Source organism: Mastomys coucha, unplaced genomic scaffold (assembly GCF_008632895.1).
Source record: "Mastomys coucha isolate ucsf_1 unplaced genomic scaffold, UCSF_Mcou_1 pScaffold12, whole genome shotgun sequence".
NCBI lineage: Eukaryota > Metazoa > Chordata > Mammalia > Rodentia > Muridae > Mastomys > Mastomys coucha.
In genome coordinates this window covers 84,681,134-84,707,308 of record NW_022196894.1, presented here as the reverse complement: position 1 = coordinate 84,707,308, position 26,175 = coordinate 84,681,134, and the positions used below count along the sequence as shown (strand labels likewise).

The 26,175-nt window shown below is 41.7% G+C and overlaps 1 protein-coding gene across 1 annotated transcript in view; it reads left to right on the top strand.

Annotated features, from left to right (window-relative positions):
* Ltn1 (listerin E3 ubiquitin protein ligase 1) overlaps positions 1-26,175 on the top strand; it is a 69,680-nt gene that overhangs the window by 36,544 nt on the left and 6,961 nt on the right. The window contains exons 18-27 of the mRNA XM_031364320.1: positions 4,501-4,605; positions 6,456-6,598; positions 8,994-9,129; positions 9,295-9,439; positions 10,402-10,615; positions 11,405-11,642; positions 12,178-12,252; positions 15,208-15,394; positions 24,285-24,456; positions 25,343-25,563. Coding sequence (XP_031220180.1) covers positions 4,501-4,605; positions 6,456-6,598; positions 8,994-9,129; positions 9,295-9,439; positions 10,402-10,615; positions 11,405-11,642; positions 12,178-12,252; positions 15,208-15,394; positions 24,285-24,456; positions 25,343-25,563 — 1,636 coding nt within the window. The remainder of the gene's footprint in view (positions 1-4,500; positions 4,606-6,455; positions 6,599-8,993; positions 9,130-9,294; positions 9,440-10,401; positions 10,616-11,404; positions 11,643-12,177; positions 12,253-15,207; positions 15,395-24,284; positions 24,457-25,342; positions 25,564-26,175) is intronic.

Below are 26,175 nucleotides of genomic sequence, written 5' to 3'. Positions count from 1 at the left end.
GATGGACCCAATGAGAGAGTCCCTCGAGTTTAGCAGCTGTAGGGGTCACAAAAATTACTTTAAAAGGGCCCTGCGACTTGAGAGAGAGAGGTGAGGGCCAATGACCCGGAGGGGATAGAAGGACTTGGTCTCCAATGTTGATAGGTAGTAGACAGGAGGCAGTGCATGGCCGAGGTAGATGGTGGTCAGCAAAGTTCCATAGGAGAGAACGGAGGTGGCAAAGTAATGGAGTAAGTAGATGGTCTGGGAGGGGAGAACATTTAGGTGAAAGACCAGGAGTTAGGACTGGATGTCCATACATAGTTCAAAGGGAGAGATGAAGAGAGGTCGCTTTGGGAGAGCTCGTAACCTGAAAAGAGCCAGAGGTAGGAGTTTTACCCAATCAAGGTGAAGTTCCTGTGATAGCAAGAGTGGTTTTTAAATAGTGATTAGATCTTTCTACCTTACCAGAAGATTGAGGGTGGTAAGGAATGTGAAAATGCCAGGGGATATCTAGGGCCTTAGATAGGATTTGAGAGACTTGAGAAGTAAATTCAGGACCATTATGTGATTGGAGAGAGCCTGGGACACCAAACCTGGGGATCTCTTGGAGGAGGAGATCAGAGACTGTCTGAACCCTTTTGTTAGTTGTGGGAAATGCCTCTACCCACCCTGAGAAGGTGCCCACCAAGACCAGGAGGTACTTGGCATGCCTGACAGTGGGTATATGCGTAAAGTCAAGTTGCCAGTCAGTTCCAGGAAGGGAACCTTTAGCCTGATGGGTAGGAAAAGGGATGCTATGATACTTTGAGTTGGGGTCAGACTTCTGACAGATTTTGCAAGAAGCAGTAATAGATTTTAAGAAGCTTAAGTCCTCAGGAGTAGGCTGTAGGTTGGTCTTAACAAAAGAAGACAATGCTTGGCTGTTAGGATGAAAGAGTTGGTGAAGATAGGACAGAGTTTGATGGGTGTCAGGAGCTAAAGAAGGTAGAGTTGTAGGTTGTAGAGAGAGAAAGAGTATTGAGCTTGGGTTATGTACTTGATAGAGTCCAGAAATTGGATGACAATGGGAGAATGGTGTTTAGCAGCAGAGGGGTTCTGGCCATCCCAGACTTGGGGAACTACCTGAGAAGCTGGTAAAGGAAATAACGTGGTAGTGTTAGTAGGTTGCCTGGCTAGGAGAAGGAGCAGAGGAACCGTTGGCAAGCCTGGGTTTAGGCGAATGTGAGGAGCAAAGGAAATAGAGGCACCCAGCCTAGCTAGAAGATCCTTTCCAATAAGGGGACAGGACATGTTGGCCCTACCAAAAAGGAATGGGTGAAAGGTACACCCCTAAAAAGGCAACTAAGTGGTGAGGTCTGGAGAGGGAAGTAAGGTTGTCCTCCTACCCCGACAATAGGAGAACTAGAAGGAGAAGTGGGTCCCCAAAACTCCGTCAGGACCAAGTAAGTGGCTCCAGTGTCCAAGAGGAAGGAGATGGACTGCCCACATACCACGATATTTACCCAGGGCTCCCTGCTAGTGATGGCAGTCGTTGGGCCACAGGAGCTCGAGCCTCCTCAGTCAGCCATAGCCAACCCTAGGAGATCAGTTGGAGGGTTATCTAAGAGTGATGTCCTTTTGTTCTGTGTTACATGAGGGCAATCAATAGCCCAATGTCCCTCTTGATGTCACCTAGGGCATGGCCCTCTTGGCTTGTGGAAGTTAGGGCAGAATTTTGCCCAATGACCTTTTCTACCACGTTTGTAGCAGGTACCTGATGGTCTCTGAGTCTTAGGAGACCATGAGTCCAGGGTAGCGGCTGGGGCTGATCAGACAGCCTTTGCCAGCATATGGTATTTTTGTTTGTGAATTTTATCATCTCTACCATGGTACACTTTGAAGGCCAGCACTAAGACTTCTGCCTGTGGAGTTAGGGGTCCCCTCTCCAGTTTTTTAAGTTTAGCTCTTATGTTGGGGTAGCTCTGGGAAAAGAAGTAGGTCATCAGAAGTTGCTTAGCTTCTGGGTGTTCAGGGTCCAGATTGGTATGCTGTAATAAAGCCTTCGTAATGCGTTCTAAAAATTGAGATGGATTCTCCGGCTTGTCCTGGACAACCCTCTTGGAGTTTTTCAAAATTTACTGGCTTTAAGGCCGCTTTTCTAAGACTGGCCAGAAGGCATGTAATGAACCTATACCTGGCTAAAATATCACCTCTAGAATTGTAATTCCACCAGGGATCCTGTTCTGGCACTGTCTCAGAGCCAATTGTGTATGTTCTGTCTGGTGAATTCCATCTGCATGCACTCTTGCTGCTTCCCAGACTTGTCTGCGTTCCTCAGGAAGTAAGTTGTTAGTAAAGATCATATGAAGATCATGGAAAGTCAAGCTGTAAGATTGAGTGATATACTGGAACTCTTTAATAAACTTGGAAGAGTTAGAAGTATAGAACCCCAGCCTGTTTTCTATTTGGGAAAGTTCACTAAGTGAGAATGGAACATGCACTCTGACAAGACCATCTACTTCAGCAACTTCCCTTAGAGGTAGGACCGTTGCTGGGTCAGGTGTCTCTGGGGAGGAAGGACTTGGAGGTTTGGCTGTAGCCTTAGAGCAGGTGACAGGAGGAGTGAAGGTAGCTGCCAATGTGGGGTGTTTGGAGCGGCCCACAGCTGGCACAGAAGGGGAGGGGTCTGGAGAGGCAGAGCTAACAGGTTCTGGGGCATCCTGGTGAGGAGAAGAAACTGAGGCAGCAGTTTGGGTTTTCGGCAGCGTGGAGACAGGTCTGGGGTGAAAAGGGGGTGGTTCATTAGCTGGATCTAGCATTATAACCTCATCTAGAGGAGGTTGTGTTGTGTAGATTTCATGGCTAAGAGAAGTTGGGTTGGGGAACAAGAAGAGCACAAGGAAGGATTGGAACAGAGATAGATGAATGCTTGGACATAGGGAACCTCCTTCTATTTACCAGTTCACTGGCAGTATGTATTAAGATCCCTTAAAATAGTTGGATCTAGGGTACCATTAAGTGGCCATTTTGAACTCCCATCTAGTTGATATTTAATCCAGATCTTATTGCAGAGATATATTAATTTTGATGCCTTCAAGTCAGGTGTTAGCTTCAAAGATTTGAGATTTTCCAGGAGACATCCCAGTGGGGTGCCTGGAGGTACGGTTGAAGACATTCTGACACCCATTGGCGGGTAGTTGGACTATTTGTACCAGCGTCCTGAGAACAGTCCAAGAACCAAGAAGTAACAGCCAAAGCTAGTGGTTCAAGTCGTCACATGAAACCCCTAGTGGCTACTCAGCAGACTCTGTCGGCCTGCCATGGAAAGTAGCCTACCCTGGATCCGAGGATTTTTCGGCTGCTAGAGCCTGGAAAAAATAATTGGGAATGAGAGTTGCTTTCGAGGGAGGGGCAACCAATGGCAGAAGCCCTAAGGCATATGTCAACTGGGAGGCTTGACTGTAAACCCATGGTTCCCAGAGAAAGCTGGCCAGGCCGTTTCTGGGAAGCTGGAGGTTCTCCCCTTGACTGATCCTATTAACTAATATGTCGGTGTCTGGGTGAGAATTATAGTGGACTGGTCAGTGGAAAACATGGAACTGAATGGGTAGGTGTAGACCTGAGCAGAGGCTAACCCCACCTTATAGACCAGGCGGGGTGTGGCTCACGTGGTAGAAATTTGTATGTCCCGAGGTGCGTGGCTGCCACTCTGGTTCCAGCTGCAACTTGGTAGTGTTGTCTTCAGCAGTGGCAGCTTCCGTGATGAAAGCCTGAGATTGTTGTAGCCACCAGCTGAGGGGGCCGTGAACTCACATACTGATGGCAGCCACGGTTGCTGGTGCTGCGACCGATCCACATGGTAGTGACCATGTGTTAGAACAGCGGGTTACATCAGGACATACTACACTAGGCCCAAACAGTTCCACGTGTAAGAGGTTTAATTGAGAGGGAGAGAGGGGGCAGTGGCACGGAAAGAGAGGAGGGGGAGAGAGAGGAAGATAGAGGAATGTTCCCCATATATATATATATGTGCACACATACATACATACATACATACATATATATATGGGTTGTTATGTATGGCCATGGGTAAAGGTGGGAGGTGAGCCCAATGGATTCTGGGAATATGGTGGCTATTGCCCTGGCAACAGGTCTGTGGACCCGCCCATGCATCACCACAGGCTTTGGATGCTCTGATGCTAACACTCTGCCAGACATCCCTTCCCAGATGTGGCTTCTGGTCTTCAAGTTAGATGTTTAAAGGCATCTCTCCTATTGGATCTTGAGGTACTTTGATATTAACTGGGAGTGAGAGCTCAGTTCCGGTTGTGAAGAGAACTACCTAAACTCCCAGTCCTTTGAGTAATTAGTGACAGTTGAGTTTGAAGTTTTGAATGACTTTGTGATCCAAATTTATTTAATTCTATAGAAGGAATCCAGATAATTAGTGTTTTAAAATCTTAACAATTTTCAGAAAGATTGAGCCAATCTCTATCTGTGTATCTGTATTTAACATTCTTGTTTTGCCTCTTTTTTTAGATCTAGAAAAAATGGCACACTTTGGTCTCTTATTATTGCTAAGTTGATCCTTTCCGGAAGTATTTCATCTGATGAAGTAAAACCATTTTGTAAAAGAAAAGAAAGGTATTCTTAGTTAATATGTGTCCACTCTGTAATTTACTACTATAGTGGGCTGCTTTTGTCCACCTGTGGTCAGTGAACAGTAGAGTGCAGCAGGTTTGCGAATGAGGGACTGAATGAAGGAAATGAGACTGATGACTGACAGATTTGAATGGCTTTGATTGGAGACATGTTTGTTGTGTTATGAGACAGGGTCTCACTATGCTACCCTGGTTCACCTGGGTACACCAGTCTCCCTGCCTCAACTGCTTGAGTTCTGGAATTAACAGGGTTTTTTCTTGTTGCTTTGTTTTTGTCTCTCTCTTTTTTTTTTTTTTTGAATGAAGCATTTCTAACTTGACACTTTATGAAATTTTATACTTATTTCAGAAAAAAATTTATAAGCCTAATTTTCTTGGAATTCCTTTGGTAGGGAGTTAGAGAGATGACTCAGTAGTTAAGAGCATTTGTTGCTCTTTCAGAGGACCTGGATTCAGTTCCCAGCACCCATGTGACGACTCACAAGCATCTGTGATCTAGATCTCAAGATCTAGAGGATTCGCACCCACTTTGGGTCTCTGAAGGCACCAAGCATGCAAGTGGTGCACAGAGACATTTCAGAAAATACCAGTACACATAAAAGAAAAGAAAATAAGTCTTCTGCTAGGGAAACTTTGTTTTTAATTTACTACCTTATTTATTGCTTGGAAGTGGAAAAAAAGTGCCTCTTTTTTCTTTTTGTTAATAGCTCCCTTCGTGGCCTCCTTTCTGTGGCCTCCTGGTCTCACAACGTCTACCTTTACCCCAGACTCATTTAACTTTTTTTTTGGGGGGTGGGTGGGTGGGTTTTGAGACAGTGTTTCTCTGTGTAGCCCTGGCTGTCCTGGAACTCACTCTGTAGATCAGGCTGGCCTCGAACTCAGAAATCCACCCGCCTCTGCCTCCCAAGTGCTTGGGATCAAAGGCATGCGCCACCACTGCTCAGCTTAACTCTTATTTTATGTGTTTGCCTGCATGGATGTATGTGCACCATGTGTATGTCTGGTGCCCATGGAGTCCAGAAGATGGCATTTGGATCTCTTGGAACTAAGGTTACAGGTGATATGTAGCAGCTGTGTGGGTGCTGGGAACTGAATTGTGGTCTTCTCTATGAGCAGTAAGTGCTCTAAACCACTCTGTAGCCTTCCTCTTTTCTTAAGTAAGGGACCATTGTGTGAAAGTGCATGTCAGAGTACAGGAAATGTGTAAGACAAGCAGATGGGTATGCTGGGAAGCTCAGCTTTCTGATTAGTGCTTAGCTGAGGCTTACCAATAAGCACTTTGAATTTCTGACGCTGTGTGGGCTAACTAGATTTCAGTTTCTTAAATCTTATTTAAAAATTAAGCGGTTTTATTTGAGGTAGTTTGATTCACTTATAGGAAGTAATAAAAGAGAAAACAAAACAAAAAGTAAGCCGTCCTGATCTGTCTGCCCTGTTTTACTCATTGGTTCCATGCTGCATAGTGCCAGTTGGGGTTCTTAGTTTTATTGATGTTATACATTGAGCCCACAACTTTGTGAATGCCGCACAAACACATCCCAGTATTAGGGCTGTTTGCAGTCCAGGCCACCGGTATAACAGTTAAAGATAAAAATCACCAGACCCTAGAAAAGTTATAAATGTTCATCTCAAAAATGAGAAATAAGCAGCAAAGATAAAAAGCCACAAAATAAAAATAAAAAACAAAAACGTGGAATTAGCAGCTATCTGTTTGGTCTTTTTTTCTGGACAAGTATTTATGCATTGAATTTATTTTCCTTTTGAATAATCTGAATAACATTTTGTGAAATAACTATGCACATAGAATAACTATAATGTTTTCTCTCTAAACAGTTTCTTCCCTCTAACAGAAGGTAATTTGCATACCATTCAAAGTCTCTGTCCATTTTTGTCTAAAGAAGAAAAGAAGGAATTCAGCGCTCAATGTATACCTGCGTTTCTGGGCTGGACTAAAGAAGACCTCTGCAGTATTAACGGTAAGTTGCTGGGCCATAGTCTGCATTTTAATTGTTTCTTGAGATTAGAGAAGGATTTCTTAGTCTCTAAATACAAAGTTACAGGTGGCCAAGTGCCCTTGAGCTCATTTCCTTCCACCTGTAGTTCTGTTATCTGTCAGGTGGATAGTTGTTACGGTGAATTCCTGCACAGGTGAGGGAAGTGGGTTTGAACAAACGTGCTAGAGCCTTGAGAGACAGTTTATATCCAGAAGTGCCCCATAATCATTTATTGTCTACCTATGGCTGTTTGGATGTGGTACTGGGGTATCTAGGGCCTTCCGCATGCTAGACACACACTCTACCCCTCAGCACCTGTATCCTCAACCTTCCACCAGTATAGCTTTTTATAGCTACGTCTCACTTCTCCCTAGTCAACCAACGATTGAACATACAAAGGTAAAAGAATAGTTTTGTATTTTTTTAAGATTTATTTATCTATTTTATGTATATGGGTACACACTGTAGCTGTACAGATAGTTGTGAGCTTTCATCTGGTTGTTGGAATTGACTTTTAGGACTTCTGCTCGCTCTGGTAGACCCCGCTTGCTCAGTCCCTGCTCCCTCTGGCCCAAAGATTTATTTATTATTATAAATAAGTACACTGTAGCTGTCTTCAGACACACCAGAAGAAGGTATCAGATCTTGTTATGAGTGATTGTGAGCCACCATGTGGTTGCTGGGATTTGAACTCAGGACCTTTGGAAGAGCAGTCAGTGCTTTTACCTACTGAGCCATATCGCCAGTCCAGTTTTGTAGCATTTTAAAGTTTTTGAACTCTGCACTGTGTTGGCTCATGTGTTTATTGATTTAATAAGCATCTCCATGCAGCTCTTGTTGTAGAGATGACAGAGAGAAGTCATGTTATGTCCTCTTGTAATTGACTGTAGCAGAGCACTGTGTAGTGCTATGGAAATGGCAGAAAAGAGGGAGTTTCCACTGCTGCCCAGCATCAGTGCTAATTTCCCAAGAAGAAATCCCTCAAGTGTGATGTCGAATGCCCATGTTTGAGCATGTGTGCGGATTGGAATGTCTATGTTTGAGCTTGGATGCGGATGGGAATGTCTGTGTTTGAATGTGTATGGGAATGGGAATGTACATGTTTGACCGTGGATGCGGTTTGCAAAGAGCATTCCTGGAACACAGAATGAGTGCAGATAGTTCACTTTAGCTGACATTTAAGGTAATAGTTGGGACCAAAGGATGTTAGGTAATAAGAAAATGAGTTTTGAAATGGTGGGGTCCCCTAGGAGTGAAGTTAATGAGCTGCTTGGTGTAACCTCACTCACATAAGCCATTTTTAAAGTTATTCATTTGGGCACTGCTCAAGAAACATTTTGGCTTTCAAAGTAGACTTTGCGTTTTTATTGTTGTATAGCTTAAAATGCTTTAAAATATGGGCTGGAGAGATGGCTCAGCGGTTAAGAGCAACGACTGCTCTTCCGGAGGTCCTGAGTTCAATTCCCAGCAACCACATGGTGGCTCACAACCATCTGTGATGAGATCTGATGCCCTATTCTGGTGCATCTGAAGACAGCTACAATGTACTTACATACAATAAATAAATAAGTCTTTGGGGCTGGTGAGGTGGCTCAGCGGGTAAGAGCACTGACTGCTCTTCTGAAGGTCCTGAGTTCAAATCCCAGCAACCACATGGTGGCTCACAACCACCCGTAATGAGATCTGACACCCTCTTCTGGTGTGTCTGAAGACAGCTACGGTGTAATTATTTACAGTAATAAATAAATCTTTAAAACAAAAATGCTTTAAAATTTTCATTTTGTATTTTACTTTATGAAGTTTGAACATCTTGTAACATAAAAGCTTACCAAAAAGTGTATGTGCTTTTTGAATAAGTATATTAATTCTATAATTCTGTGTGTTCTATTTTCTACTTTATTTAACATTTTACTCTATAGCTGTGTCTTTGTTGTTCATTTTTGAAAGTTAAGCACAAGGCTTCTGTATACAAAGGTAGAGTAGACTCGTGTGAAGTCCAGTGCCGTGCATTTCCTGCCCTCACTTTCTAATTCCTCATTCGGAAGTACGTGCCCTGTGGGCATGGAGACACACCTCTGCCCTCTGATGAGCTCTTCTGTTGACTCTTTAGTATAATACCTTTGAAATAGATTGTTTATTTTTGTTCATTTCTTTATAGACGCAGTCTTGTGTGTAGCCCAGGCTGGTCTGGATGCCAGCATCCTCCTGCCTCCACCTCTGAAGTGCTGGGATTCCAGGAGACACATCACACCAGGCTCAAGCCTTTTTTAGAAGAGTTAGCATCTTGTGTATTACAGTTTTAGTTTTCCAAAGTAGACTTTTGTTTTATAGACGGTGTTTAAAAGGTATTTTCCTTTTTGCTTTGATTTTACTTTAGGAGCTTTTGGACATCTTGCCATTTTCAATTCTTGCCTGCAAACCAGAAGTATAGATGACAAACAGCTGTTGCATGGTATATTAAAAATTATAACAAGCTGGAGGAAACAGCATGAAGATATTTTTCTTTTCAGTTGGTAGGTAGTACTTTATTCCCATATAAAATGTGGGCCCAGATTCTGTATTTTATACTTAGTTTTTTTTGAGGTAGCAAAATTTTAGTAGATATTTAAGCCATCATTTATGTGTACCTGGTTTAAAATGGGATATTCTCTAATTGAATGTCTTTGCCTTTATCACAGTAATCTATCGGAAGCAAGTCCAGAGGTCCTTGGTTTAAACATAGAAATCATGCGATTCCTTTCCTTGTTTCTAAAGTACTGCTCGTACCCGCTAGCAGAGAGTGAATGGGATTTCATCATGTGTTCCATGTTGGCTTGGTTGGAGGTAAATTAGCCTGATTGGAGCTTTGCACACTCTGTATGTCTTGACCCTTTACTCTGTCTTTAAATCATGATTAGCTTCTTTGTAGAGAAAACGTGTAAAATACTTTGTTTAAAAAAAAAATTAAAATACTTAGTAGTTGTTCCTGCACTAGCTCTTGCTGGATAGACCAGGAAAAGAATAGTGGTTTCATGAGTCTGGGCATCAGATCTTCAAATTACATTCAAAATCTTATGTTAATTTGTTTTAATCTAGTATTTATAACACAGCCTTTTCATGTTAGAGTTCATGATGGCAAGGTTTTGGGATTTTTGTTTGTTTTTGTTTTTGCCTTTTGGACTGTAATTATTTCTAAAGCATACTGCATCATATAACCAAAGTAATTTATGAAAGACAAAGACATTGAGTGGGGAATTAGTGTTCCCTGCGAGGTCATACTGTGCTTTGGTTAGTGAATGGAAGCAACTAGAAAAATAGTAACTTGTGAAGTAGGTCTGAGATGGGCAGCAAAGTTGGTCAGGGCTGATGCAGTCCAAGTCTGCTTTTGCCTGGTTACCCACTGTGTGGGTTATCACTTTAGCTCCCATCTCTTCCTGAATTCCTTTATTTTAAGGTAACTTCATGTTCAACTTGTAGAGCTCTGAAGCTTGCATATTTAATATATTGTACTTGGTAAATACAAATATTATTTTCTTCCATACTTTACAAATTTAAAAAGTTCATTTCAGAATAAATTGCTAATTGTTCAATTCCTGGTATTTTTGAAAGTTTTTTGATGTAAACAGACATGATTTGTTCCTGAACTGTGTGCTTCAACAGCCACCTTCTTTTCCTCTTCTCCCTTCTCTTCCTCCTCCTCCTCTTCTTTCTTCTCTGATTCAGAATGGTGAAGATCTTTGCTCTGTGCTGTTTGTGGTATTCAGGTAGCACCCTGCTTACCTATTTTATTTCTGTCCTTTCCTTAGACAACCAGTGAGAACCAGACACTGTATTCTGTTCCACTTGTGCAGCTGTTTGCCTGTGTCAGCTTTGATCTGGCCTGTGATCTCAGTGCCTTTTTTGACTCAATAACTCCAGATATTGTTGACAATCTTCCTGTAAATCTAATCAGTGAGTGGAAAGAATTTTTTTCTAAAGGCATCCACAGTTTGCTTCTACCTCTTTTGGTAAATGCTATAGGTAAGTGCAAATAGGTCATGATAATGGTAATTATTGAAAATGGCTGTTGAAAATGTAAAATTAGCTTGGTTTCTTAGAAGCAGTCTCTCTGCTGCTGCTTCATAGTACAGACACAGAATGACACGAAAAAAGATGGCGTGGGATTGAGAAACCATTGCAAGTTAGATACTATAATTCAGCAGAGTACAGCACTAGAACCCTTCTAGACAACTATTGCTTTTTTTCTTTTTTGAGATTTATTTATTTTATGTATATGAGTACACTGTTGCTGTCTTTAGACACACCAGAAGAGGGCATTGGATCCCATTACAGATGGTTGTGAGCCACCATGTGGTTGCTGGGACTTGAACTCAGGACCTCTGGAAGAGCAGTTAGCGCTTTTAACCTCAGAGCCATCTCTCCAGCCCCAAACTATTGCTTTTTAAAAAAGTGTAGTAGAGGCCTTTATGACAGTTGAGGGTAACAGAAACATATAGTTTACTTTCAGTGAGCACTTTTGTCATGGTTGTAGTAGCTAGTTTTCATTTTTCTTTTTTTTTTATTATTATTATATGTAAGTACACTGTGGCTGTCTTTAGACACACCAGAAGAGGGCATCAAATCTCATTACGGATGATTGTGAGCCACCATGTGGTTGCTGGGAATTGAACTCAGGACCTTGGGAAGAGCAGTCAATGCTCTTAACCACTGAGCCATCTCACCAGCCCCTCATTTGGTTTTCTTAAATGACATTTGATCAACCCACTTATGTTCTTATGAGTTGTGTGTGTTTCTTCATTTCCATACCAGGAGAAAACAAAGACTTATCTGAAACGTCTTTTCAGAATGCAATGCTGAAACCCATGTGTGAAACACTAACATACATCTCCAAGGACCAGCTGCTGAGCCACAAGCTCCCTGCGAGATTGGTTGCCAGCCAGAAAACAAACTTGCCAGAGCACCTTCAGACTCTGCTGAACACCTTGACCCCACTGCTTCTCTTCAGAGCCAGACCCGTGCAAATTGCTGCTTATCATATGCTATACAAGTAAGACGTCTGCAGTGCAATAAGTATTTAGTCTCTAAGACATGATGCATTTTAGTGTGTTTTATTTTTATGCATGGAGCCACCTTTCCAGACCCTAGATTGTATTTTTTAGTTTTTTTTTTAATAGATTTATTTATTTTATGTACATGAGTATACAGTATCTGTCTTCAGACACACCAGAAGAGGGCATCTGATCTCATTACAGATGGTTGTGAGCCACCATGTGGTTGCTGGGAATTGAACTCAGGACCTTTGGAAGAACAGTCAGTGCTCTTAAATGCTGAGCCATCTCTCCAGCCCCCTAGATTGTATTTTTAATCTTAAAAAAAAAAAACAAAACTGAGAATGGAGACTGGGTTATACATATCCTAGTAATAGAGAGGACCATGTCATTTTTGTCCCTTTGTACATTGTTATTTTGGAAAGGAATCATTAAAGGATAGACTCACCACAAAGTCGCTTTGTTGGCCTTTAAGCACAAGTTAGTAATAGACAATTGTCTATAAATGTGTTAAAAGTGATGTTCTGCTTTCAGACTGATGCCTGAATTGCCGCAGCATGATCAGGATAATCTGAGGTCATATGGAGATGAAGAGGAAGAACCAGCCTTGTAAGGGTTTTGGCTTGTTTGCTTTCATTTCACTTTTTTTTTGGGGGGGGGTGTGTATTTGTGTGTGTGAGTGCAGGTGTGTGCCATGGAGTGTAGGTTACAGGGCCCCCTGGCGTTGTTGATGCTCACTCTCCACCTTGTCTGTAATAGTCTCCATGGAGTGTAGGTTACAGGGCCCCCTGGCGTTGTTGATGCTCACTCTCCACCTAGTCTGTAATAGTCTCCATGGAGTGTAGGTTACAGGGCCCCCTGGCGTTGTTGATGCTCACTCTCCACCTAGTCTGTAATAGTCTCCATGCAGTGTAGGTTACAGGGCCCCCTGGCGTTGTTGATGCTCTCTCCACCTTGTCTGTAATAGTCTCTTGTTGGCTGCTGCAATGTGCCCTGCTAGCTGACCCCACCAGCCACTGAGGATTCTCCTGTTTCCACCTCCCATCTTACTTTATAAGGCTGGGATCAGAGATATGCTCCCACATCCAGGTTTGCACTCTAGGGATCCAAAGTCAGGTCCTTACACATGTACAGTAAGTGCCTACACGCTCGGGCATCCCAATCCCACTTATGACTCTCTTTGCCGTATTCTTGTAATTTGCATCCTGACTTTAGGAAACTGAAATGCAGAAAACCTCTGACTTCAGATTTGTACTAATTCTGCATGCGTACCCTTTTAGAAATTCCAAAAGGCAAATGAAATTCAAAGTTTATGTTAAAGATTTCAAAGATTTTCTTTTGATATTTTATTACTTTATGTGTGTGGGTGTTTTGTCTGTATTTATAACAGGGTGTATTTATAACATGTGTGCCTTGTGCCCACAGAGTCCAAAGGAGTATACCATATCCCCTGGATCTGGAGTTATAGATGCTTATGAGATGCCATGTGGGTGCTGGGAATCGAGCTTCAGTGCTCTTGACTGCTGAGCGATCTCCCCTACTTCCATATTTTCTCTCATAGTTCAATATGCTGCTGTTTGTTAAAACTCTTAGGCTATGCGTAGCTGTGGAAATAATGAAGCAGTTCAGGTGTCTGTTAATTGCTACTTTGTACACAGAATATCAGTGCTGAGGGCAAGTCTGTATAGGAAGCCCATTGTTTTTTTTAAGGAGCTCACTCTAATGGCTGCTCTGTAGTAGAGTGTATGATGTATGATGGGTACTAAGACAAGGATAGACAGCATATTAACATTGCAGAAGAAACACTGGGCACAGACACTCAAGTGTGACTGTTGAAGATATACATGGAAAAGGTGGGGTCAGTGTTTGTCACTCATTATTTTAGTCAGATATTTGGCAAGCTCTGAGAGAAAGAATTTCTGTCCCTGTTTCACTTTCCACAGTATCCAGAGTGCTCGGGATTGTGGCAAGTCCACAAGTAGTTCTCATTTGTTCAGTGAGAGTCTAAATGAACTAACTCTTGTGTACAAAGCAGGGGAGGGTGTGGTGGATGGGGAAGCTAGAACAGTATAAGGACAGGATAAGAGATGGCCTGAAAAATGGGATTCTTGGGCTAGGGAATTGGATCAGTAGGTAAGAGCCCTTGCCATGATGCCTGAGCCCCTCGGTTGGAATCCCCAGTGCTTACATAAAGTATGGCCATGTATGGCCAGATGTGCCTGCTACCCCAGATTGGGGAAAAGGAGTTCAGAGACAGACAGATCCCTGAGCTTGCTTCCATAAGAGGAGTCTAAACAGTGAGTGCTGAGTGTTGGGCTTAGTGAGAGGACTTTGTGTGAAGAAAAAAGCTGGAGAGTGAAAAGGAAGAAACCCAGTGTCCTCTTCCGGCCTCCACATGCATGTGCATCTGGGCAAACAAATCCATAATACACCATGTACAGCCTGCAAAGATGGAGTCACTAAGGATTTAGAACAGCGTTTGCTAGGACATAGTATGCCACCAGCCTGACGTGAGATAAAGCATAAATTGCAGAAAGAAGCAAGCTGAGGTGGAGTCATTCCAGAAGTTAGATAACAGCATTGGATGGCCATATGGAAAGTGATTTCAGATGATGTTTGTAAGATAGTAGCAACAGTTGTTACAGACTAGAAGGCATAGGCCATGGGATGGCAGAAGCTTGGAGAAAAGCTTAGGTTCATGTGTTAGCAGCAGGGAGCTAGCAGAGAAAGTAGCACTTTTTTGTGGGTACACTGTAGCTGTCTTCAGACACATCAGAAGAGGGCATCAGATGCTCAATACAGATGGTTGTGAGCCACCATGTGGTTGCTGGGAATGAACTCAGGATCTCTGGAAGAACAGTCAGTGCTCTTAACCTCTGAGCCATCTTGCCAGCCTGCAACTTGTTTCCTTAATTATAAACAGAAAGTTGGGATACGTGTTTTCTACAGCTGTATTTGGGTGTTGACATTATAAAGTGTCTTTTTACATGAAAAAAAATTTTTTTTCTTTTTGAAAATGTGTATAGTAGTGCTGGTGAGATGGCTCAGTGGGTAAGAGCACTGACTGCTCTCCCGAAGGTCCTGAGTTCAAATCCCAGCAACCACATGGTGGCTCACAACCATCCGTAATGAGATCTGACACCCTCTTCTGGTGTGTCTATATAATAACTAAAAAACAAAACAAGAACAAAAAACAAACAAAGAAAATGTGTATAGTAGAGGATTGCAAATTCGATCATCAATAGGAGGAGAGGACCTCGGCCCTGTGAAGGTTCTATGCCCCAGTGTAGGGGAATGCCAGGGCCAAGAAGTGGGAGAGGGTGGGGTGGCAGGCATGGGGAGGGAGGGAGGCAACAGGGGTTTGTTCTTGTTGTTTTTGTTTGTTTGTTTGTTTGTTTTTTGGAGGGGAAACTGGGAAAGGGGAAATTTATATGTAAATAAAGAAAATATCTAAAGAAAAACAAAATAGGGGAAGATTTTCTTTGTTTAAATGACTGAAGTTTTTTAGTGCCACTAATTTGTTCCGAGACAGGTAAATGGTGCTGTATGATGATTGTTTCCCAGGTCGCCGCCTGCTGCGCTGATGTCTCTTCTCAGTACCCAGGAGGAGCTGCTGGAGAATGTCTTGGGCTGTGTTCCTGTGGGCCAGATCATTACTGTTAAGCCACTGAGTGAGGATTTCTGCTACGTTCTGGGGTACCTCCTTACTTGGAAGTTAATACTTACTTTCTTCAAAGCTGCTTCGTCTCAGGTAAGTAAATACTGGACTTTTGGGGGGTGGGTGGGTGTTATGGAATCAACTCGTGTGAAAGCTTTGGGCGGTTGCATTGCAGTGCTTCTCAAAGCACCTTCCTTCCTGTCTGAGAGGGAATGCTCTGCAGCAAATCTACGCCTTGCCAGCTAGGTTCACACACCTGCTGTGTGTCAAGGTCATGTACTCTTTCAGGTGCACACTTCTGTCCCCAAGAGTGAATCTTGGAAATGGATATGGGTAATTTTTTTCTCCTAACAGAATGTACTCAACTATTTTTGTACTTCAGGGAAAGATCTTTGTGTGTTAGCTTTGTTCTAATGGTGATTTTAGAGAATGGGAATCAGGTGCTGCTGTTTGGGAAGCCACCATCTTGCTACACAGATTCAGTTGTTAGGTTACTGAAAACCATGATCTGAAGACAGTCTTTGAAAGGCTACCAAGTATCCTAAGCAGTATTTTCTCCCCATCAAGACACTAGTCCAGCAAAGTAGCCTTTGTCATACCTACCCTAATGTAATAGACTTAACCATGTGCAGTTGCTGCATCGGCCACTAGATGTCTCTGTTATTTCACATGTCAGAAGAACCATCTCAGCCTCTCTGCCCTCTTCCTCGCTCTGCTCCCACACTCTCCTCTCATTTGTCAGTGATCCAGCCTGGGCGTGCACCCAAGTCTGCTGCCTTGGCCTCCTCGGCCCTCGCAGTATAGGTGTGTGCCATCATGCACAACTTTAGCTTTTACTTCTTTAGAAATACACTTTATTTAAAAACAAACAGCAACAGCAAACCCTTTCTGTCAGTTTTGAGACATGACCTTGCTCTCATGTTGGTCTTAAGACGTGTTCATCCCCCTGCCTCAGCCTCATGAGTGTTGGGAATACAAGTGTACACTTTTTCTGATGTCAAACTTTGGTTTAATTAGCCTTGGTAAGATTCTTCTCTTACATCAATACAAAAGTACTTAGCTGAGAACTTCTTGCTTCAAATGTACTTAAATGTTTTTTGACATTCGTTTCCAACCAATTTTTCAATTTAAACTATACTTTATGTTGTTGCTTACACCCATGCCTTAGTACAAATACATTAGTTTGTACATTCTTGCCACCATGCCTGGCCAAATCTGTACATTCTTTTTTTAAGATTTTATTTATTACATGTAAGTACACTGTAGCTGTCTTGAGACACTCCAGAAGAGGGCGTCAGATTTCGGTATGGGTGGTTGTGAGCCACCATGTAGTTGCTGGGATTTAAGAGCAGTCAGTGCTCTTAATCACTGAGCCATTTTTCCAGCTCCAAGTTTATACTTTTTCTTTTTTTTTTCCTTTTTTATGGTTTTTTGAGACAGGGTTTATCTCTGTAGCCCTGGCTGTCCTGGAACTCACTCTGTAGACCAAGCTGGCCTCAAACTCAGAAATCCGCCTGTCTCTCCCTCCTGGATTAAAGGTGTGCACCACCACCACCTGGCTAACTTTGTACATTCTTATATTTGTATATTTTAGGGGAGGATCATACTAGGGGCAACATTGATCTAGTTTCTAAACAGAATATTTTATTCCTTGTCAAGCCTGTTCTTAGGTTTAGTACATATGTCACTGTTATTTGCTGATGTATTTTAAGAGTCTTTTTTGGAGCTTTTAGATTTGTTCCTAAAATATTATTGATGTCCAAAAATTAACAGCAAATTTAGAGTTTGTTGTATATGAAATTTGTTATCTTAAAAGTCACCATATTCCTTATATCAGGAAAATGGACGTTGACCGTGGTTTTGATCTCAAGATAGGCAGGGATCGCTCCTGCTCCTCTCTTCCCGGCCTCTACTTTTCTACTCTCTTCTTTCCCCTCTCCTCTCTTCTTTCTTCTCTCTCTCTCTCTCTTTCTCTGCCTCTGTTAGCCTCTCAACTCCCTTCCCCATGCCCTGAATAAACTCTATTCTGTACTTTATTAAAAAAAAAAAAAAAAAAGATAGGCAGGAACCCAAAGAAATTGTACAGAAACTTTAAAAAAAAATTTAAATACAAGGTCTCACTATGCAGCTGTGGCTTGGAACTCACAAGATCTGCCTCTGTCATGTAGATGCTGGAATTAAATGTATATACTACAGTGCCCAGCCACAGCAATATTTTTTTAATTGAAAATAATTTTTTTCATACAATATATTCTGATTACAGCTTTGCCTCCTCTACTGCTCCCAGTTCCTCTTTCCCTCCCTTCCCATCTAGTTCCACACTCTTTCTGTCTCTCCTTATATAAAACAAACAGGCATCTAAGAAAAATAGCCAAAGAAAAAGCACAAGGAACATATACACACATTCACACACTCAGTAATCCCATAAATACTCAAAAGTAGAACCCATGATGTACACAAAGGACCTGTAAGGGAGGAAAAAGTAACAAACAACAAAATGCCCTGACTTAACATGAGAAAACAACCAAACACCCAAACACAGAAGTCCTCCAAAGATGCCATTGTTGTTTTTGTTGGCATCTACTGCTGTCCTGGACCTACTCCCAAGAGTAGTCTGTCTCCCCAGTGGGACTTCTTGGAGAAAATGGAATTTTCGTTTGCAGGTGGTTCTCAATTGGAAATAGCTTCTGGGTTAGGATGGGTGTGTGGGCCTAATTCTCCTGTCAGCTCTAAGACCCCAACTGGTGCAGACCTGTGTAGATCCTGGGCATGAGCAGCATTTATTATTGAGCCTGAAATATGAAAGGGGATAGATATAAACAAATAACTAGAATGTCACAGAAGATTAAACAGATTAACTGTATTATTCTGAAGTGAACTGAGACAGTTTTTTTTTTTTAAAAATGGTTTCAAATCATGGGATGCCTTAACTTCTCAAGAAACCCTTAGCAAACTGGATTGAACTGGAAACAGTCCTGTGTGTGTTTCCTCCTTCTGTTAGAATTGGTTGTTTTTTGTTTTTTTTTTTTGGTTTTTCCTTTATTTTGTTTTGAGACTAGCTTTCCCTCATTGCCTTAGCTGTCTTGGAACTCACTTTGTAGACCAGGCTGGCATGGAACTCAGAGATCCGCCTGCCTCTACCTCCCTAGTGCTAGGACTAAATGTGTGCACAACCACCGCCTGGAAGAAATATGTGTTACATCAAAACGTAACAGTTATATAGGCTTGTTGGTACCATGCAGTATTCCAGCACATGTTTTATATCTTTATATCTATTTCACATATTGTGGCATTGATCTGTGCAAAGTGCAAACCTCATGTTTTTAGATTAGTTACAGGTAGGAAGCTGTTGTCATCCTCAGAGCTTAACACCCAGCACATACTGTGGCTCTTAGCAGTCATTTCCTAGTTCCACCCCTTCCTCACACTTGCATATTACATCTTACTAAGTTGCCTAAGTTGTTGCTTTACTATGTCGCCAGGCTTGAATTTATGTGGACCATCATCAGTTTCTTCCTGTTGGTTGAAAAGTATTCTGTTATGTAAAATACCACATTTGTTCCTCTGTTGATAAACATTACGATATTGCCAGTTCTGGGCTATGATTAACAATGCTACTATAATTCATGAATGTGTCTTTTTTTTTTTCTTTTTCAAGATAGGGTTTCTCTGTGTAGCCCTGGCTGTCCTGGAACTCACTCTATAGATCAGGCTGGCCTTGAACTCAGAAATTCGTGTGCCTCTGCCTCCCAAGTGCTGGGATTAAAGGTATGCACCACCACTGCCCAGCAAATGTGTCTTTTTTTGAAGATAAGTTTTCATTTCTCTTGCATCATAAACCCCAAAATGGTATTTTCTGGATATGTTTTCCTCCCATTAATATGGTTGATAAACTCTTTTCCATATAATTTTTTTTTGAAAATTAATAGGCAATATATTTTAATAATATTCTTTCTTCTCCCTCAACTCCTCCCCCTCCCACACCAATAAGACAAAATTGGAGGGTAGTTGATATCAAGAGTGACTCTTAATTAGAAAACTGATTTTTACTCTTAGTGGGGATCAATCACAAGTAACTTCTTTTTCCATTAATTAATTAATTAATTCCCTTTACATCCCAATTGCAGACCCCCTTCTTCTAATCCTCCCTCACCCCAAAGCCCCTTCCCCTTCTACTCTGAGAACAGGAAGGTCTTTCTGGCTACCAGCCCACCCTAGCCCCTCTCCCACTGAGGCCAGATAAGGCAGCCCAGTTAGGGGAAGAGGGTCCACAGGCGGGCAGTAGAGTCAGGGACAGCTTCCTCTCCAGTTGTGCGGGACCTACATGAAGACCAAGCTACATCCACTACATATGTGAGGACCTAGGTCCAGCCCATGTCTCACAAATAACTTCTCGTGTCCATAACTTCTTGTGTCCACTTCCCCTTCTCTGAGCTGGGATTCTGTCTGGCTTAACCCCGTGCAGGTCTTGTGTGTGCTGTCACAGTGTCTGTGAGTCCCTATGTGCACTGTTGATGTGGATGACACCATTTTCTTCCAGCCATCCATTACCTTCGACTCTTAGAATCTTCCTGTAACCTCTTCCACATACATGGCTGAGCCTTGAGTGAAGGTGTTTGATAAAGGTGTCTCATTTAGGGCTGAGTACCTGCATGTTGTCCAGTTGTAGATCTACTACCACAATGGAGAAGCTTCTCTGATGGGAGTTGAGAAGTACACTGATCTATTGTTATAGCAATATGTCATTAGGAGTCATTTTATTGCTATATTCCTTTAGTAGAATAAAAGTGGGTTTTCCCTTGGGCCTGCCCAAGACCTGTTTGGTCTCAGGTTCTTAGCCACTTTGGCAGTGTTATGTGTGGGTTCTATCTTAGGGAATAGGCCTTAAACCAAAACCCCTCAAGGTTTGGTTACTCCCATAAAATTTGTGTCCCCATTACACCAGTATGTCATACGGCAGGTTGCTCTTGTAGGTCCTCCACTATCTGGAAAGGTACCTTCCAGTACCATGAGCACTACTCAGTGGGAAGGAAGCTTCTAGTTGGCCACTAGCTCCATTCGTCCATGTTTGGTGCTATAAGCTGTATCTTCAAAAATAGGGCCACACCATCAGGCTGTGGAGGGTGACCAATAGCCTTGGAAACAGCCTGTGATGTTTACGGGAGGTGTGCTGTGGGACTGCTTTAGCCAATGACTCAAGAAACTTTAATCCCAGCACTTGGGAGGCAGAGGCAGGTGGATTTCTGAGTTTGAGGCCAGCCTGGTCTACAGAGTGAGTTCCAGGACAGCCAGGGGTACACAGAGAAACCCTGTCTTGAAAAGCCAAAAAAAAAAAAAAAAAAAAAAAAAAAAAAAAAAAAAAAAAAAAAAAAAGAAAGAAAGAAAGAAAGAAATGTAACCCATTCCTGGCGCTAGAGGTTTTACTTAGTGACGTACCATGTTTGGTTGGGACATTGTCTCTCCATATTCTAAACATATGTTTTAGGAATCCTCTACGGTAGTAGGTTTCCATATGGCTTTTCAAAGGGCTTGGCCTTTAGTGTTATTTTTCTCTATATAGTGATTTCTTTACACTTCTCTCTAATCCTTCTCCCTATATAACCCTCCTATTCTAGCCTTGCCTTTATCTCTACATAATACTATATTCTATTTCCCTTTCCTTGGAAGATTCTCTCTTGTCCCTGGTCTCTTATTTACTACCTAGCCTCTATGCTATTTGTATTGAAACACATATATCTAAAGCTTAAAAGGTAACACCCTGAGTTACTTCACTCAGGACGATTGCTTCTGGCTCCATCCATTTACCTGTAAACTTCAGAATTTCACCTTTTTTTTTTAACAGCCAAATAACATTCTATTGTGTAAATGTACCGACATTTTCTTCATGCATCTATCAGTTGATGGACATCTAGGCTGTTTTCAATTCATGGTTGTTATGAATAGAGCAGCGATGCACAGGGATGAGCAAGTATTTCTGTAATAACATGGGTGTATGCCTATCTCTGTGGTAGCTGGATCTAGCTTTTTGAGAAACCGCCACACTGATTTTTGTAGAGGTTTTACAAGTGTGCACTCCCACCAGCAGCGTATAAATGCTCCCCTTCCCCTGCATCCTGGGAGAATTGTTTTATTGGCTTTAGCCATTATGAATGTGGGTAACAGAAACGTCAAAGTACTTTTGATTTACATTTCCCTAATAACTAAGGATGTTGAATGGTTCTTTAAGTGTTTCTCAGCCATTTGTGTTTGATCTTTTGAGAAATCGATGTTTAGTTCCATTGCCCATTTTAATTGTTTCGTGATGTCCAGTTTGTTTTTAGGTTCTTTGTGTAGTCTAGATACTAACCCCCTATCAGATGGTAATTGGTACAGGTGTTTTTCCTATCCTGTAAGCTGCCGCTTTGCTTTGATGATGGTGTCATTTGTGGTACAGAAGCTTTTTAGCCTCATGTGGTTCCATTTATAGATTGATGATCTTAGTGCCTGTGGTACTGGTGTACTGTTTAGAAAGGCCTTTTTTCTGTCAGTGAGTTCAAGACCATTTCTACTTTGTCTTCTATCAGGGTTAGCATATCTGGTCCTTGATCCATTTGGAGTTGAGTTTTCTGCAGAATGCTAAGATATGGATCTGTTTTCATTCTGTATGCATATATCAGGTTTGACCAAGATTATTTGTTGAAGATGCCAGTGTTTTTCTAGAATATACTTGTGGCTGCTTTGTTAAAAACTAGGTGTTTATAGGTGTATGGGGTTATTTCTGGATCTTCAGTTCCATTCAGCTGATGGATAATCTTTTTTGTGTGTCAGTACCATGCTGTTTTTATTACTGTTGTCTGTAATGCAACTTGATCTGAGATGGTGATACTTCTAGTTCTTTTTATTATCCAGGATTGCTTTAGCTACCCTAAGTTTTTTGTTTGTGTTGGAATTTTGATGGGGATTGCATTGAATCTGTAGATTGCTTTTGATAAGATGGCCATTTTCACAGTATTAATCCTGCTGATACATGATCCAGTGTTTTAAAAGTGTTGATTTCACTTTAAAATATGTATGTCTACATGTTCGTCTGGGTATGAGCTTGTGAGTGTGGACATCTCTGGAGGCCAAAAAAGGGTATAGGATGTCAGATCCTTTGTAGCTGGAGTTATGGGTGATTGTGAACCGCCCAGTATGGGCCCTATAAACCAAAGTCCAGTCATCTGCAAGAGTAGCAAGTGGTCTTACCTGATGAACCATCTTTCCAGCCCTCTCTCCAACTTTTCTTTGAAATGTTTCACTGTGTAGACCAGACTGACTTGGAACTTAATCTAGCCCCATACTGGTCTTCACCTTGTGGCAGTATTTTTGCTTGCCTTTCCAAATGCTGGGATTATAGACTCATGCCACACCACAGAAAAACATTCCCACAAAGATGGAATTACTATTATTTGAATTTTTGAGGGATTTACTTGATTTTTAATTATGTACATATGTGGTGGTAGGTGCCTATGAAGTCAGAGCCTCGGGAACCAGAGTCGCAGTTATGTGCTCCTTGCTGGAGTTGCTGGGAACTGAGCTGAGGTCCTCCCAAAGAACCTCAAACTCCTAAACACTGAGCCATTTCTCTTACCCCTTGGTTGTGTTTTAAGACAGTTTCATGTAGCCAAGACTGGCCTCAGATTCACTAGGTAGTCTAGTATGTCCTTTAACTTCTGGTCCCTTTTCCTACAGCTTTCAAGTACTGGGATTATAGATATATACCAGTACACTTAGTTTTATGCAGTATGGATTGAACCATGGGGCCCACAGCAAGAGAATGAATTTAAGTGGTAGGCTTGTGTAACAAGCACTCTTATTCAGTGAGCCATCTTCCTGACTTCTGTATTTACTTTTATTCATTTAGTATTTGAAAATACATTGTAGACCTCAGGATGCTTTATAAAAGCACTTAAACCGTTTTGTGTCTGCAGTGTGCCATACAGTGTGTCTTTATCTGATTGTTTTCTCCTGGTTAATTCTCAGCAGAGGTACTTTCCACAGTCATGCGGCTTGGCCCTGTGCTGGTGTGTTGGTGGTGTAAAACTTGGCTACTTGGGAAAGGTTCTGTCTCTAGATTTCTCCATTGCAAAGGTGTTTTATCATCACGTCTTACGAGTCAGCTCCAGATCTTACAGCTTATGCTGTGAGGTGTGTGGCACATTGAAAGGAATCATCATGGAACTGTTGCAGAGACCAAAGCAGTAAAGATGTGAAAACCAGGCTGTGCTATTGAGAGACAAGTAGTTATGACACATGAGGATCACACAGAGTTCCGGATGCTCGCTCACACGAGTTCCAGATTCTCCTAATTTTAAGGGGAACTAGAAGTTTTTTTATTTAGAATTTTCTGGTTGGTGGTGAAACACTTATGATGACATTCTATGCCACTCATCCTTGTGTTCTGTTCTTAAAGAATGCTGTAATATTTTATACAAAGAAAAGTTAACCTTGAAAATGAGATTAGTTTTACTGAGGAATTTGTAAGATTAAGACTATGGTGTGGAAGGAATGTGTGGGAGGGTATGAGTTAGTCATCTGTGGGGAATGGCAACTAGATATTCTTGGCTCACATAAAGCCACAGACCAACATTGGCTGTATTGATGGGGAGTTCAGAAAGATTAGAACTATGTATCTAACAATGAGGAGGGACACTGCTGGCTTATGAGGAAAGGTACAGTGCCCTGTCATGGCAGATTCAGAAAATAAGATGTCAGTCTCATTTATAGGAGTGCTCCTGTAATAATGCTCACTCTCTTTGTGTGTCTGTTCTGACCGTGTTGGAGATGAGCTTACTGTCTTGGTGCATGTTAGTGTTCTGCCACTGAACTCCATCACTAACCTCTTCTGTATCATTCCACTGTGGGAGTACATTGTACTGTAACACTGTATAATCTATTGCAGGTTTATTTGTTCTTTTGTCTTGGTATAGTTGAATTTACTAATACATTCTTTGCTTTTCACCAGCTTCGTGCTCTGTATTCAATGTACCTTCGGAAAACAAAGAGTCTGAATAAATTACTCTATCATCTCTTCAGACTTATGCCAGAAAACCCTACTTATGGAGAGACAGCTATTGAGGTATCAAATAAAGACCCCAAGACCTTCTTCACCGAGGAGGTTCAGCTAAGTATTAGAGGTCAGTGAGTTACGTGTGTGTAACTCCTTAGACACTTTGCTTAGACCCGGTTGTACTAAACTTCCTGGAGGTATGGAGAGGAATCCCAGATGGAAGTCTCAGCTCTGAGGGTGCCAAAATGCAAGATTGTCCACATTTATCTCATAGAACAAATAGCTGAATCTTAGAGATAAGAATTTCATTAATTTTTGAAGCTTAGTATTCTATATGAATGTTTTCCTTTTTAATTTTTATTTTTAAGACAAGGTCTAACTCTCTGGCCCTTGCTGACCTGGGACTTTATGTAGACCAGGATGGCCTCAGACTCCTAAAGATCTGTTTGCCTCTTCTGGGGTTAAGGGAATGTGTCACCACACCCAGCTATCTATATTCAGTTGATGAAACAAAATTAAAGTGAAGTTTATGTTCTTCAGCTAGAAGCTCAGACAGAAATGCAGTAGTACATTTATCTGTATAAACTATCTGTGAAGAACTAAAAATCCTTGACCGGAGGATGCTGTGTGTGATGTGAAGTTTGGAGTATGAAGGTTTGCCTGAGTGCATCTACACTATGTTGCTTCTCAGAGAGGCCAGAAGAGGGCATCTGCTCCCTAGAACTGGAATTACAGACAGCTGAGTGGCCATGTTGGTGCTGGGAATCTTGGTTCTTTGCAAGAGCAACAAATGTTCCTAACCATTGGGCTATCTCTCCACGTCTGGATTTTTAGTTTCACAGATAGTTTTGTGGGAGGATGTTAATCTTCTTGGAGTTGGGTGCCTTTCTCTGTTTTATGAGGTACTATATTATTGTTGAACAATGCCAGTAGCTTTCTAAGGAATATTCTGTTAGTCTGCTATTCTAGGTGAGAAGTCCATATCACTAACTTAAAATTTGTTTCTTCCTCAGAAACAGCAACTCTCCCGTATCATATTCCACACCTGGCATGCTCAGTTTATCATATGACTTTAAAAGACTTGCCTGCTATGGTTAGGCTGTGGTGGAACAGCAGTGAGAAGCGTGTCTTCAATATTGTAGATAGATTTACAAGCAAGTATGTCAGCAATGTTCTTTCTTTTCAAGAAATATCTTCTGTACAATCAAGTACACAGCTATTCAATGGCATGACGGTTAGTATTGTCTTGACTTTTTTCTAGATAAATGAATACCAGTTATATTTCTGATTGAATACTTCATCACATGTTGTAATCTTTGATTCAAAATTGATAGACAATTACCTACCTCATTTTCTGACTCCTGTGTTAAGAAAGACATGGTAGACATCCAGGTGACACTTAATGCTCAGTGTCATTTGACTGTCTGACAATCCTTTCCTGTGCTGAAACCTATTATAGTTAGATTCTTCCTATGCACAAAGTGTACCTTGTGAGACAAACTGTAAAGCATGCTAAAGCTTTTTTTTTTTTTTTTTGAAGACCCTGTCTCACTTGTAATCTTGGCTCACAAGAAACTCAGTATGGAGACCAATCTAGACATCCACCTGCCTCTGCCCTTAGATATTGGATTGAAGGCATGCACCATCACCTTCTGCCACATGCCAGGCTTTTTTTATTTGTTTTGTTTTTTTGAGATAGGGTTTCTCTGTATAGCCCTGGCTGTACTGGAACTCACTCTGTAGACCAGGCTGGCCTCGAACTCTACCTGCTTCTGCCTCCCAAGTGCTGGGATTAAAGGTGTGTGCCACTACTGCCCGGCCATGCCAGGTTCTTTTTTTTTTTTTC